General features: G+C 48.3%; 1 protein-coding gene across 1 annotated transcript; it reads right to left on the reverse strand.

The window, feature by feature from the left end:
- Nucleotides 1-12,754: 12,754 nt before the first annotated feature.
- Nucleotides 12,755-13,940, reverse strand: SSTR2 (somatostatin receptor 2). The gene has a single exon (XM_006886241.1). The coding sequence runs from the start codon at nucleotides 13,853-13,855 to the stop codon at nucleotides 12,755-12,757; it is 1,101 nt and encodes a 366-aa protein (XP_006886303.1). The 5' UTR covers nucleotides 13,856-13,940.
- Nucleotides 13,941-14,689: the final 749 nt, after the last annotated feature.

Here is a 14,689-nt window from a genome sequence, read left to right on the forward strand (position 1 = left end):
TCCACAGCACACAACAACAAGGAGTCACAGTGGCATGGTGGGCAGCATGTTAGGATGCTAGTGCAAACGTCAGTGGTTCAAATCCACAAGCTGCTCCCTGGGGAGAAAGATAGGAAATCTCCTCCTCTAACAACGTACAGCCCTGGAAACATGGCGGGAAGTTGGCATGAGTTGGAATCAGTGTGACAATGGTAGGCTTTTGCTTTGTTGTTTTAATATGTCTGTGAAGAGCCCTGGGAGGAGGGGGTCAGTGGTTACGTATTCAGCTGCTGACCAGAAGTCTGGCAGTTTGAACCCATGGCCACTCTGAGAGAGGAAGATGTTCAGTCTGCTTCCGAGACGATGGGAGCCCTGGACCTCGTGGCCACTTCTCCGTCCTGTAGGGCTGCTGTGTGTCAGGATCGACTTGAGAATAGCTAGTTACGTGCCTGCTAATGTGAGAAATAAGTGAAATAATTCCTTTCACTTAGTCTTTACCAAAACGCTATTCATGGTACGATACTTGGCTTTTTTGGTTTTGTTTTGCAGATGAGGAAGTCCGGGGTTCTGGTAAGACAGATAGGAAGCTCTGGTGGCCTGGTGGTAAGGAGCTGTGCTGCCAACCCAAAGACATGTGGTTTGAATCCATCCGCTGTTCTATGGGAGAAAGACGGGCAATCTCCCCCCAAGCATTTTCTGCCTCTGAAAACCTGCTGGAGGGTCAGCTATGGGTCAGTTCCAACTCGATGTTACATGAAAACAAGTATGTCAGATAACTCACCCAGGGTCACACATCCTATAAGTGAAAAAACTGTTAAGAGCTCAGGTTACGGTACAGTCAGTGACTCAGTTTCCCCATCTATAGAACGGGCTAACGACAGCCCTTCCTTCTCAGGGCTCCTGTGGGGACTGAGGGAGATGATGGTTTTAAAGTGCTGAGAGCAAGGCTTGGTGTAGAATGACAGTCAATTCATGAGTGAATGCTGTTTTCTGTCTCCAACAAATTCTCAGTTAAAACTCTGCAATACACAACCGAGAACTTATTAGGCTTTTGCGTGGAGAACGGAAGGGGTTGAGAGGTTGCTTACTCTGTGGTGTTTTAGAGTCTGTGGATTGGGTTTGGCTGTGGCTGGGAGCTGGCATGTCTTCACGGCATCTGGAGGATGCTCCTTTTGCCATCAGCGCTCCCCTGCTTTTTGCACACTTGCTTCGACCAGGCTACAAAACAAATCCAGGGAGGCTGCCACACAACCAATCAGCGGACAGATCAGACTCGTCAACACTTGTCTATTCTCATTCACACTTTCTTTTGCTGCCAGGTAATCTTGAAGACCTTGGTAGACCAGAACACCTGATTCTGACACAGCAACCCCACAGGACAGAGCAGCACCGGCCGCAGGGTTTCCACGGCTGTGCCCTTCAGAGAAGGCCTGCCATAGCCACTGCCCTGTGGTGAGTTAGAGCTGCTTGTCTTTTGGGTTGTAGCCAAGGCTTAACCCCTGTGCCACCAGTTAAGCCCTACTGTAACGTCTGCCCGATGCTTTAGAGGTTGTCAGGCGGACTTGGAGATGGAAAACAAATTGCGACTTTCTAAAGCCTGTGTGCGGTGTCTTAGGAAACCCACAACACTCAGGCTCTTTCTGTGGGAGTCTGGCTGGATTTCCGGAGCACGTGGGACCTTCGTCAGAGGTTTTTGGGACAGAGAAGTCACATCTCTGCCTGTCTGGACCACTTAGGGCTGCTCTCACAGATGGCTTTAACAAACCATTCATCCTCTTGCCGTCTAGAACGCGACACGTCCAAGGTCAGGGTGCCAGCCCCAGGGGAAGGCTTTCTCTCTCTGGATCGCCCAGCACCTGGATACCTCACATTCCCTGGAGCACTCTGTGTGTCTTGGCCTTTCCCTGCATCACTACGTGAGTTCACAGGGACCTGGGTGCAAAGGACACGGCCTGCTGCTGGCCCTCCTGTCTTGGTGGCACTGAGGTCCTCACACTCTGCTCACCCTTCTTCCCCTTTTATCACATAAGCGACAGAAGGTGCTACTGGCCACAGCCCAGGGAAACTGTCCTTACCCCCGCTCAGGGCCGGGGTGGGGTTATGGGTGTTACAGCTCACCCTTCAACTTTTTTTTTCTTCATTTTATTAATTTTAATGAACGTTTACTGAGACTTTGGATTTCCATTCATTCATTGTTGCATTTTTTTCCCTGTCCACCCTTCCCCACCAGTTCGCTCATCACTTTGAAAAGTAAAAGAAAGATTCCTTTGTTGGTGTATAATCCCCCTCTCTGAGTACACTCCACTATGCAACCTTCATTCTGGACTCTTGTCATAACCATAATACCTAATCATATATCACTATTAAACAGTTCTCTCCCTCATCTGTTTCAATGCAATATACATCATTCCTCCCCTCCTTCTCTGTCTTCCCTCAACCCCAATGTCAGTCCCATTCTACAACAGTGGCCCTATGCGCTATTTGTCCTTTTGTGACTGAGATATTTCACTCAGCATAATGTCCTCCAGGGTCACCCAGTTTGTATAATATTTCATGAGGTCCTTGGTTGTCAATACTGCCTAGTACTCCACTGTGTAAATATACCAGAGCTTCTCTATCCATTCGTTTGTTAATGGGCACACCTGTCATCTTTTTCCAGCTTCTTGGCTCAGGAGTTCATGGGAATCATTACATAACTTCCAGATGACACCATCTCACACATGTTTTTTTTGTTTGTTTTGTTTTGTTTTTTTTTGTGGGAGACACAATTCTGTCCACAGTGTTTGTTGTTGTTTGATGCTCTTGAGACACATACAACTCACAGTGAGCCTGTGAACTACAGATCTGAGGCCGGTCCTGTCCTGTGTCACCCTCATAATTTCCGACATACTTGAGCCCATTGCTGCAGCCACTATGGCAGGAGATCAGGAGAGGGAAAGCACTGGCAAAGTCTGCAGCCAAGGGGCTCTCCAAATTACTGAAGAGTAATGATATCAGCTTGAAGACTAAGGTGCACCCAATTCAGGCCATGGTCTTTTCAATCATTTGTTATGCAACGGAAAGCTAGACGATGAATAAGAATTACAGGAGGATGTATGCCTTTGAGCTGTGGTGTTGGCGAAAAGTACTGAATAGCCCGTGGACTACCAAAAGAACAAACAGATATGTCTTGAAGAAAGTGCAACCCGAATGTTTCTTGGAAGCAAAAATAACAAAGCTTCCTCTCATACACCTTGAATATGTTGTGAGGAGGGGTCAGCCCTTGGAATGGGACATCGTGCTTGGAAAGAAAGGGTCAGCGCAAGAGAGGAAGACCCTCAACCAGATGGATTGACACAGTCCTGGCATAGTGAACAAACTACAGTCCAAGTCTCTTCAGCAGAGAAGAGGATTTTATGTCAAGGTAGCTTACAAAACAGCACTCTTTGAAAATGTAAAAAAGAAATGAGAATAAAACCAAACCTATTTCTTTCTAGTATAAGAATTATGTATTCAACTAAAACAGCAAATATAAAGGTAAATTTATTGGATGGAGAAATACAGAGTCCATTAGAGCTTGTTAGGTTTTGGCTGATCCGCATAAATATCAAGCATGCAGATGACACGTCAGAAGAATTTCCACGAAATACCCGAAGAATATGGTAGTGAAAATACAGACCCTAAGAGTACGGCAGTGAAAATACAGACCATACGTACACCTCCTCTTGATATGTGAAAACCATCCATCACATCCCATAATTGAAACTCCTACAGTCGTTGGGGCTACTGGAAGGCGGTCCAGACCTGCCTGTATCCATGGGGCTTAGAAGGAGAAAGAAAACACCAGTAAGTCTTCAAATATGGCACAGAAAGAAGCTCAAAGCCTCGCTTTCGTTATCTCCATCACCTTCCAAGTGAAAAAGCAGCAACAACATGACATAAAAGTAACAGAAACCCATTGCCAGTGATTCTGACCCTCAGTGACCGGATAGGACAGAACAGGATGGCCCCGTGGGTTCCAAGGCTGCGGTCTTTATAGGAAACGAAGAAAATTGCTGAGGATTGAACGGCTTGGAATCGTGGCTCTGGAGAAGATTGTTGGCCATATCGCATGCACTGCCACAAGACAGATCTCTCTTGGAAGAAGTGAAACTGACGTCCTTCTTGGAAGCAAGAATGGCAGAACTTTCCTCTCACATACTTTGGATGTGTTATCGGGAGAGGTCAGTCCCTGGGAAAGGACATCAGAAGTGGCAGAGGAGAAGGTCAGTCAAAAAGAAGATCCTTAGCGAGATGGGTGGACCCCGGCACCTAAGGGTGGGTTCAACTGTGAAGATAGCACGGAACCAAACAGTGTTTTGTCCTGTTTTACAGACAGAGTTGTTGTGGTTGTTGATTGCCATCGAGTCTAGCAGGACTCATAGTGATCCTATGAACAAAAGCCCTGAAGCCCCTCTACAACTATCAACATTTATCAAAGTTCACAGAGTCTCTGGAAGCATGTTGTTTAGGAAGTGGATGCAGAGGGTCTCTCTGAATGAACGGCCACAGAACCTGGCACCAGCAGTCTTAGTGGTTACAGACGGCCACAACATTTTCCTATGAAGTAGCTGTTGGATTTGAACCCCCAACCTACTGGTTGGCAGCTGAGTGCTGTGTATGCTCCCTCCAGGACTTGTGACAGCGACGTCAGCGCCACTCACAAGAACAGAGAGGCACTGAGAAGCCGTGTGAGCGGCTGCAAATAGGATTTTCAGACTCCTTCGTAATGATTGATCTGCTGTTTGTAAAACTCCAAAGCTGTTGCTTAGTCGTGAAAGCAGGAGAGTGACAGATAGATAAACCCCGAAACAAGGAGGGAGCTGACTAAGATACACTAGGCCGTGTTTGCTTCTGGTATGCGGAGTCATCAACCAACACACACAGCTGGCTTAGAAACACTCGGCTTAAGGCTGAGAAGGAACAGGTTTCCATGGCTGTGAAGGAGACTGCATCTGAGGGGGACCCCACCTGAACCCTAGAGCGAGGAGAATGCAGGAAGTGCAGGAGAGAGTGAGGCTGCTGGGGCCTGTTTCGGGGGAGTGGGAAAGAGTTGGCCGGGGGACCATCTCTGTCTGACGCGGAACACTTTACCTGCAGCCAAACCAAGTCGCCTCCATCAGGCCCACGTTCCCAGCGTCTAGCATGCCAGGTTGGCCTCGCAGCTGGGACTAAGCTAATCTCTAATTAATCTTGAGAATGAACCCTGGAAACCAGACTTCAGTTCATCAAAGGCTCTCACACCGCTGTCTTCTCATCACACTGGCAGGTCCTTAAAAAGCAAACAGTACGAGCTCATCCGATGCCCAAGGTGAGCAAATGGACTTTTCCAATGCCCGTGGAGATGTCCTCATGGACGGGCAAGAGAACCGACTGACCTGTCCCGGCTTCCAACCTGCGATTTAGACTGAAAACCCCTGGGAGAAGAACATCCCTTACCAGCCATCCTGGGCGACCATCACTTAAACATTCCTTTCTGTGCCTTTTTTGGAGACAGACTGCTTTGTGTCTTATTTTTTTTTTTCTTTGTGTCTTATGTATATATATCGCTGTGAACAGAATTCAGGAGGTGAAGGTGGTTTGTGGTTAATCATTCAGATTTCTGTTGCTGACACGGTCTTTTTTAAGGTGAGGTGGTTTGCTTTTGAATAGACAGCTGGCGGGCCTAGGGGTGTAGTCTGTGATGTGGTGTGAGGTATTAGGGGGTCAGGAAATGATTGAGTACACAATGCCTCCTCCCATCCACATGGCCACATGGGACTAGGAAAAAAAATGACTTAATATTCCTGGACTTCAAATGAGTGAGTCCAATTATAATTACAACCCCCACGAAAAGCCCTGGAAAATCTGCATTAGAGGGTTAGTGTAAGATACTATGCATGTGTACATGTGTGTATATGTCACCTATGTTTTTAATTGTTTTTGGTCAAATATTCTTCAAGGTCGAATAGCCCTGGTCTGTCCACTTGCCATGCAGCGGTAAGTCGTGGTTTCTGTGAAGCTGAACACTTGACACTAATGTGTCAAATGCCAGAATGGTGACCCATGGTGGACAGTGTTTGATGCATCTCCCCGATTAAAACATGCTTGGAAGCAGGAGTGGCATCCACTTCCATAATAGCTTGCCTCTGGAAACCCTATGAATCTGGAGAAAGGAGGAAAGTTATATAAAAGTGTTCAGGTCTTTTGTTCATAAGGTTGCTATGAGTTGTCTACCACTCGATGGCATTTAACAACAATAACAACAACACATAACAAGTGTACATGCATGTCACACACCCATTGCATTGTACGTTATGTTACCTGTGTCTGGTGTCATACGTGTGAATTGTGTGAGGCGTGCATGTGTGTTTATCAGCTGTGTGCACATTGCATGAACACACGTGCCACATGTGTGTGCGTGTATGTGTTTGAGAACATAAGCTTGAGAGGAAGTTCAGGTCGAGGGGAGCATAGGAGCCTTAGAAAGCTGCTTCTGGGAAGTGGGGTGTCAGTTAATGTCAGGAAAACAACTGCTTTTGTTGCTGTGAGCTATGGGGTTGATTCTGACTCATCGTGACCCTGCGTGACAGAGCAGAACTACCTCTCAGACCTTTCCTATTGGAAACAGACTGCTAAGTCCTTTCTCCTGTGGAGCCAACGGGTGGGTTTGAACTGCCAACCTTTCCCTTAGTTAGCCTAGCACGTAATCATTTTCCCTCCAGGGCTCCTAAGAAATCAGCTAAGCCTTGGTTATTTTCTATGAGATTCATCTGCATTTCTAGTTTTAAAATGAGAGAAAGTGTGCTCAGAAATGACTGTAATTCCCCATCTGGGGACAGGATCCCTCACAGAACTGACACCCCAGGAATCTGTGAGGTGGAGGAGACCCTGCTCAGAAGGGACACTGCTAGCCCGTCGCTGTCCCGCCGAGTGGACAGAGGGCCGAGGCTGAGAACTGAGTGCGGATCTCCCTTTCCTGAGACAGACGTTTTCCTCCAGGGCCCTGTGACCTCTTTGCTGTTGGGACCGGGGACAGTGGGGTCCAGGGCTGAAGCTGGAACTTTGGTAGCCCTGCTGGCAGGCTCATGCTGGCCCCCTTTTCTCTCTGCAGTGACTTCTCTACAAAATGATCATCTCAATTTATTCAGCCATTGCTGGTCTACATCACTGGGTGACTGGAAGGAGCAAGTGTGGGAGATGCCATTTAGAATTTCTTTCTGAGTGGACGTTGAATCACATTCCTGAACAGGTAGAAGAATTACCTCTAATCGCTGCTGTTCGGTGATGTTGCGTTGACTACAACTCAGAGCCGACTATGGACAACAGATGGACACCTGCCCTGTCATGTGTCCTCCTTACAGTCTCTGCCATGCTCAGATTTGTTGTCCAGGTCACTGGTCAGTCCATCTCCTTGGGGGTCTTCCTCTCTTTTGTTGACCCATCATTTCCCCCAACATGATGCCTTTCTCCAAGGATTGGCACCTTGTAACAACGTATCTAAAGTATGTGAGACAGTTTGACTACCTTTGCCTCCAAGGATCGGGTCCCTCTAATGACCTCGAATTAGCAAGCCCATTTCTGCACCAATTCTCACAGAAGAGAAACAAGAGCTGGCCACTGTCCCTCCAAGACACCCACATCCAGGCAGAGGAGTCTCCTTCCTGGCCAGTCCCTTCATCAGAGCTGAGAAAGCAGACAGAATGGGGAAAACAGAGCTCTCCCTTCCTCCCGCCCTCCAGATAGCCCCCCTCTCTAGCCTCTGATGTTGGGCTACTTGCGCCTCCGCTCTCTCCGGCTTGAAACCTCTTTGTCCAGTTCACCCAGCCTGGTATCCAGGCCCCACTATTTCACATCAACAACATCTCCTTTACTTCTATTCTTAGAGGATCAATAACGTTTTAAATTCAGCTCTCTGCTTCTTGGTTAATAGTTAGCCGTGTTGCTCAGCGTAGCCGAGGTGCATGCAGCGTTGACATCTAAAGGTGGAAAGGATGTGCCCGTCTGTGTTTGGAGGCTGCTGAGTTAAGGGAAGTGGCAGGGCAGGTGGGAGGTGAGAAAGCACATCCTTTAGCTCTGTCTCGACCCTGGTGGTCTGCGGAATGGAGTAATAGCTGCTACAAAAGCTTTTCAGCTCTAAGTAGACTACAGCCCTCCTACCTACTTCCTAGATGAACAGCCAGAGAGGGGAAAAATTAGAGATTCTGCCTGCCTGAGGAAATTTCCCCAGAAATTCACATTTCAGAGGCAAAACTACCACTCTGATAAAGGTTTATCTCACTGAGCTGTTCTGCTGGAAAATCGGATAGGAAAGCATTTTTGAGCCCAACCAAAGCAGGGGCGGGACAGGTGTTAATGCAAAGCCATTACTTTTTGGTTCAAATGCTTGGTCCATTAGCCTCTGGGGTTCTTGTCATGACAGGACGTGGGGAAACACATGGCCAGCCTTCCCTGCTCCTGGTTGGGTGTTTTTCTTGCCTCTTTATCATCAGGACTCCACTCCACTTCTGCTCTCCCTGCAGTGTCCTGACTGACTTGTCACCTTGGAGATGGCTAGGGCAATGCATCTAGACAGCTCTTTACTTCCTGTCTGTTGTTGCAACCCAAAAACCAGAAGGTAATCTTTTCCCAGGATGGTATTCCTGTCTAGGGCAACTAAGACTGAAAGCCTTAGTAACCCACAATCCTGTCGCGTCAGGGAAACCCAACCCCGAAGCTCATCACTGCAGAGTAGATCCCAATGCACGGTGATGCTGAGGAACAGAGCAGAGCTGTCCCTCGGGGTCCAAGGCTGCCATCCTTACGACGGCCACCTCTTTCTCTTATGGAGCAGCTAGTGGGTTTGAACTGCCAACCTTTCAGTTGTTAACCCTGGAAAGATGCGGTTTTTGTTCTGTGTACCGTCGAGCCAGAACTGACCCATCGCTGATCCTCCAGGGGGTTTCCAGTGGTGGTAAATCGCACAGGAGGAGATGGCCAATCCTTCTCCCATGAAGCAGTTGATGGATTCGAACTGCGTGCCTTTGGGGTTGCAGTGCAGCTTGTTACCACTAGGCCACCAGAGCTCTGAGAGGAGGTTAAATATGTGTGACCAGACTCGTTCACTGATGCTCTGGAAACTCCCAAGCCCATAGTTTCCTCGTTGCTGACCACTTCACAATGTGCTTCTCCTAGTGTCCTTTGACCCTTTCGAGCTGATGCATCAAATTTCAAGTGTGCGTCCAGTACCATCTGGTTGGTTTTTGTTTTTTTTTTTTTGGTTCCTGAAGCAGTCTAACATGTCATGACGGCACAGCGTCTCTCCTCATCCTTTTCTCATTATTCACCTCTCAGCTGACCGTATGTGTGGAAGAGAAGCCACTGCCCACTACCCAAGTGACCAGACACCCTGGAATCCGGGAACTTGAATGTCTGGGTTTTTAAAAAATCCCTCCTAGAATTGAGCAGATTTGCCTTCATAATTACGAGTTTGACTGAGTCAAATGTAAACTGTGCTACTTAAAATTGTGCTCACTCTTATGTTTCATTCCCTCTCTTAGATTAAAACCAACAACAACAAAAAAAGAGTAAATCATCCCTAGGATTAAAATAATATAAAAAAACTCGTAACCCCCAACCTCTTGTCATCAAATCTATTCCAATTAGGGCCTCTGTGTGAAGCACAGAAGAACTGAGCTCCATAGGATTTTCAAGGACTGAGGGGGTTTTGGCAGTAGATGCCGACATCTTTCTTCTGAGATGCAGCTGGGTGGACCTGAACCTCCAACCTGCTTTTAGCAGCTGATGCATTAACCATTTGTATAATCCAGGGACCCTTGTCCCTGAAATAGAGATTTCCAAATATGGAATATCCTTATTGCTAGGTACTAGAAACCTGATGGTTTCTTTTCGAGGGCATTAAAGCACTGAGCTCTTAAGAGCCTGTCTCCTAGCCTAGACCTTTAGGACCCGGAGGTAAATTTCGTTTTGAGAGTGTGGATGTCTGCTTGGGACCTTGGCTTCCTCAGAGGCAGTTTCTCTAGCTGCAATGACTTAAGAGTGCTCTAGAATCAGTCTGTTGTTGTTGCTGTTGTGTAGTACTGTAGAGTCATAACTGACCCATAGCTGACCCTCCAGGGACTTTTCAGAGGGAGGTTGTCCATCCTTTTCCTGCAGAGCAGCTGGTGGATTTGAACCGAGTGCCTCTGGGACTTCGGCGCAGCTTCTTACCACTAGGCCTCCAGCGCTCCCTAGATTTAGTCTACCACTTTGAAATAATTTTCACTGATTCTTTGTTCTTTAGAATAGTTAGGGAGCTCTGGTGGCCTGGTGACAAGAAGCTGCTCTGCAATCTGAAAGTACGTGGTTCGAATCCACCAGATGCTCCACTGGAGAAGGAGGGGCGATCTCCTCTTGGGCCAGTTGGATCTGACTGGACAGTACATAACAAGGGGGAAAATTTGTAAAGAAAAGATTTAGAATAAATTCCATTAATAATAATAATAATAATAAAATGTTTCTTCATAGTCCTGGAGTATCTCGTAATAATGGTAAAGTTGGGCTTAAATATTTCCTTCCAAATCTTTGCTTATTTTTCTTAAGAAGAAAGAGAATAAGGAAAAGGGGGAGGGTAAAGAGGGGGAGAAGAAGGAGAAGGGAGAGGAGAGGGAGGAGGAGGAGAGGGAGGAAGAGGAAGGCGAGAAGGAGCAGGAGGAGAGGAGGAGGGAGAGGCAGGGAGGGAGGAGTTGGAGAGGTCATGCTCTTAGTTCACTCTATCAGGAAATCTTGAACTTGCAGTTGACCTTTGTAGTGCTGTGAGAGTTTGCTGCCGTTCATTTTTATGTAACAGCTTTCCCCGGGGCCTCATCTGACAATTGCACCTCTTTACCTTTTTCCTCTGATTTATTTACTGTCATGATCCCACTGGACAGATAATGCGGAGCCACTGCGAGCACTTTGGGGCGGGAGGTGGTGTGGAATTACATAGCCAGACAGCACGGAGGGCCCCCGGGGCAGCCGTCCCAGCAGAGGGCTCCTGGTTATCCCCGCCGCCAGACAGCCCTTGTTTAGGGAGCCTGGGGTCCCGTGTTTTAACACCTGGTAACATCTACATGGGGGACACCAAGAGTGACGTTTTCATATACAAAGCCTGATCTAATGGTAGCCACGCCCGTGCCCAAGTGTATTTCAGCACAGTGGACATTGTAGTCAGGCCATAGAACAGGCTCTTCTCCTAGTGCTGGGATGAGCCTGTCCACCCACAGATGCAGGCCAACAAGTGGCACTGGTGGTGGGCAGTGCCTGCCTGTGGTCATCCGTGAGGAAGGGCCCAGCGAGCCAGCGGCCGGAGCATGCAGGGCTCAGTGGGGGTACACGGAGTGGAAGGCCGTGCGGTTTTGCCTGGAGGGACCGGGCACCCTCTTGTCCCACCGTACCCGCCCCACACTCTCTGTGTCAGTGCTGCTTTCTGCTCATGGTGCCCTCAGGCCTGAAGTTTGCACCATAGTTGTCTTAATGCCCAGCTCTCTGTAAAAAGAAGAAAAACCCCAAAAGCTACCACCAAAGGGAAAAAAAAACCCACTCCAAACCAAAACACCGCTGGGGGGGGAGGTGTTTGTGAGTTACTTTTCCACTTTCTCTCATTAGGAAGCCAGGTGGGGGATCTCATGGTTTCTTATAAAGGTCTAATTTTGATTCCTTCTCATTCAATTATTTCCACGGAGGCGAGAATACGATTGTTTCCCCACCAGCATCGCCATCCATTTTTCTTGGTCTTTTTTGCCTTGCATGTTAGTGACTTGCCCCCTGTGGGTTCCTAAGAAAAATTAAAGCAATTTGAGATGGGGGGGGAAAACACCGCAATCTTACAACAAAGCACGTTTCGTCTGCATAACCACAATGATCGATGACTGCAACCACTTAATTCCTTTGGGCAAATAAATAATTCTTTGATTATTTCTAAGAAGACAATCCATGAATTCATGTTCTGGGGGGTTCATGTTACTCCTGCCTCCTTCTGTTTCCTTTGAAAGAGTTTGTCTAAAATGAACAAAGCAAGTACCCAGGAGCAGTGGGTCTGGGGAGGCTAAAGGTTCTACAATTTAGAGGGGCCTTTTTGACAAAAAAAACCACAAAAGTATCTTACTTTGACCGGTTTTTACAAAAACATAAAAGCACTTGAACATACCATTAGAGTCCTCCATTTTTATGAAGGTACATGAGCATGTGAGCAGACTATAGGTGGTCCTCCGGGGCCTTGCAAAGGGCTCTGTAAGAGAGTTCCCTCAAGCTGACACAGTACTGGCTTCCCAGTTAGTCCTTCTTGGCAGGCACCATGTTATAAGACATGTCCACCTTGAACTTGCTGTTTGAACACATGCACACAGCAACGTGGGGAATGTCTATACAGGGATAGAAAGTCATATACAAGTTTAAATGTAGGAGCACAAGGTTACATACTGGGCATATAATGCACAACCACACAGATACACTTTGCTGGTTGGTTTTTGTAGTTGTTGAACCTGGACATTTCCAAAGGTCTCTCGCTCAGGCATGATCTTCTCCAGACCTTGAACTGTCTGCCTGCATTGAAATGTTCACTTTCAGGAGGGAAGGGAAAGATAATCAACTTCATACACTATCCCTCAGACAAGCCGCCTCAAACGCTGTTTCCTGAACTGGCCTCATGCTCAGCGATTCCCTTCTCTATAAGCCAGGTGTGATGGGTGGGAGGAAGGAGGAGTGGGCGTGAGGAAGCACACTGCTAGTAGGCGGAGTGTGGGGGCTTTGCAGCGTCAGTTCAGATCCCAGTCTGGAGGTCTCCATTGAGGAGGGTCCTCTGGGTCTCGGTGGTCTCGTTCAGCCGGGATTTGTCCTGCTTGCTGTCACTCCGCTCTCCGTCATCCGTGCCACCGACCTTGACCAGGCAGAGGACATTCTGGAAGCTCTTCTTGAAGTTGTCAGACAAGAAGGCGTAGAGGATGGGGTTGGCACAGCTGTTGGCGTAGGTGAGGACAACCACGAAGTCGAACATGCCTTTGAGAGCCGGGGTGGGGTCGATGGCCACCGAGACGGACGACACATTGAAGATGTAGAAGGGAAGCCAGCAGAAGATGAAGACGGCCACCACGATGGACACCATGCGGGTCACCTTCTTCTCTGACTTTTTCCTCTTGGAAGAACCCACCCTGATCCCGGAGGACTTGACCTTGATTATAATGAACAGGTAGCAGAGACAAATGATGGTCAGGGGCACCAGGAAGCCCAAGATGAAGGCATAGATGATGAAGCCTGTATACCATGCCCCTGATTCCCCAGGCCAGTTGATGGTGCAGCTGCTTCTCCCCCACTGGTTGCTCCGGAGCCCGGCGTAGATCATGATGGGCAAGATGACCAGCAGAGAGACACCCCACACAGCCACGTTGATCATCTTGGCGGTCCGGGGTCTCCTCCACTTGGCCGACTTGATGGGGTGGACCACAGCCAGGTAACGGTCAATGCTCATGACCGTCAAGCAGAAAATGCTGGTGAACTGGTTGATGCCGTCCACGGTCATGACCACCCGGCAGATGGCCTTGCCGAAGGGCCAGTGGACCAGCGCCACCTGCATGGCCAGGAAGGGTAGGCCCAGCATGAAGAGCTCATCGGCGATGGCCAGGTTGAGGATGTAAATGTTGGTGATGGTCTTCATCTTGGCGTAGCGGAGAATGACATAGATGACGAGTGTGTTCCCACACAGCCCAACGATGCAGACCACGAAGTAGATGAAGGTGAGGACAGCGTTGCTGGTCAGGTCGTAGTAGGGCTCCGTCTGGTTGGAGCTGTTGGCGGCCACCATTGGGCCATTGAGGCCGAGTCGAGGGGGCGGCCATTCAGTGCTGCCATTGTATGCCGTATCCATGGCAGCTTTATGGCCTTGGGCGAGTGCCAATCAGCCCAGAGATTCAATGGCCACCTTTACAGGCCCTGGAGACAGAGTTTCCATGTGGCATCTACAACAGAACAAAGGAATATTGGCCCTGTAATCATAGGCTACCCAGACCTCCCCAGCTTCCCACGTTTCTGATTTGTCCTCCTTGACATACCCCTAAATTAAAAAAAGTATGTTCTGCTGTTAGGGACCTCTCCAAAGTACTGAAGAGCAATGGTGTGTCTTTAGAGACTAAGGTGCATCTGATACAGGGTATTTGCTATCACTTGTTATGCATCAGAGAGTTGGACAATGACCAAGGAGGATAGAAGGAGAATTGATGCCTTTGAGCTGTGGTGCTGGAGAAGAGTGTTGAGGGTATCATGGACTGCTAGGAAAACAAACAGATTCATCCTGGAAAGGGTTAAACCGGGAGGCTCCTTGGAGGCAAGGATTCTGAGGCTCCATCTAACATACTTTGGACATGTTGTGAGGAGAGACTGGTCCTTGGAGAGGGACATCATGCTTGGTAGGGTGGAGGGACAGTGCAGGAGAGGATGGCCCTCTATGAGGTGGATTGATTCAGTGACTGGGGTAATCAGGATGGGTGTATAGGAGAGGATGCGATTGGCACAGGACAGAGCAGAGTTTAGGGCTGTTGGACATAGGATTGCTATGAGTCGCAAGCAACTCGACGGCACATAACAACAACAACAACATATTCTCATCCCTACCAGTCTTAGGCCTCCCAACCCATCCTTCTTTGTAAGTGGACTTTTGAGTTATTCTTTCCCGTGGTGGGGAAGAGTCCGAATTAAGCCATCT

Source organism: Elephantulus edwardii, unplaced genomic scaffold (genome assembly GCF_000299155.1).
Source record: "Elephantulus edwardii isolate Elephantulus edwardi_28Jun2011 unplaced genomic scaffold, EleEdw1.0 scaffold00048, whole genome shotgun sequence".
NCBI classification, from domain to species: Eukaryota; Metazoa; Chordata; class Mammalia; order Macroscelidea; family Macroscelididae; genus Elephantulus; species Elephantulus edwardii.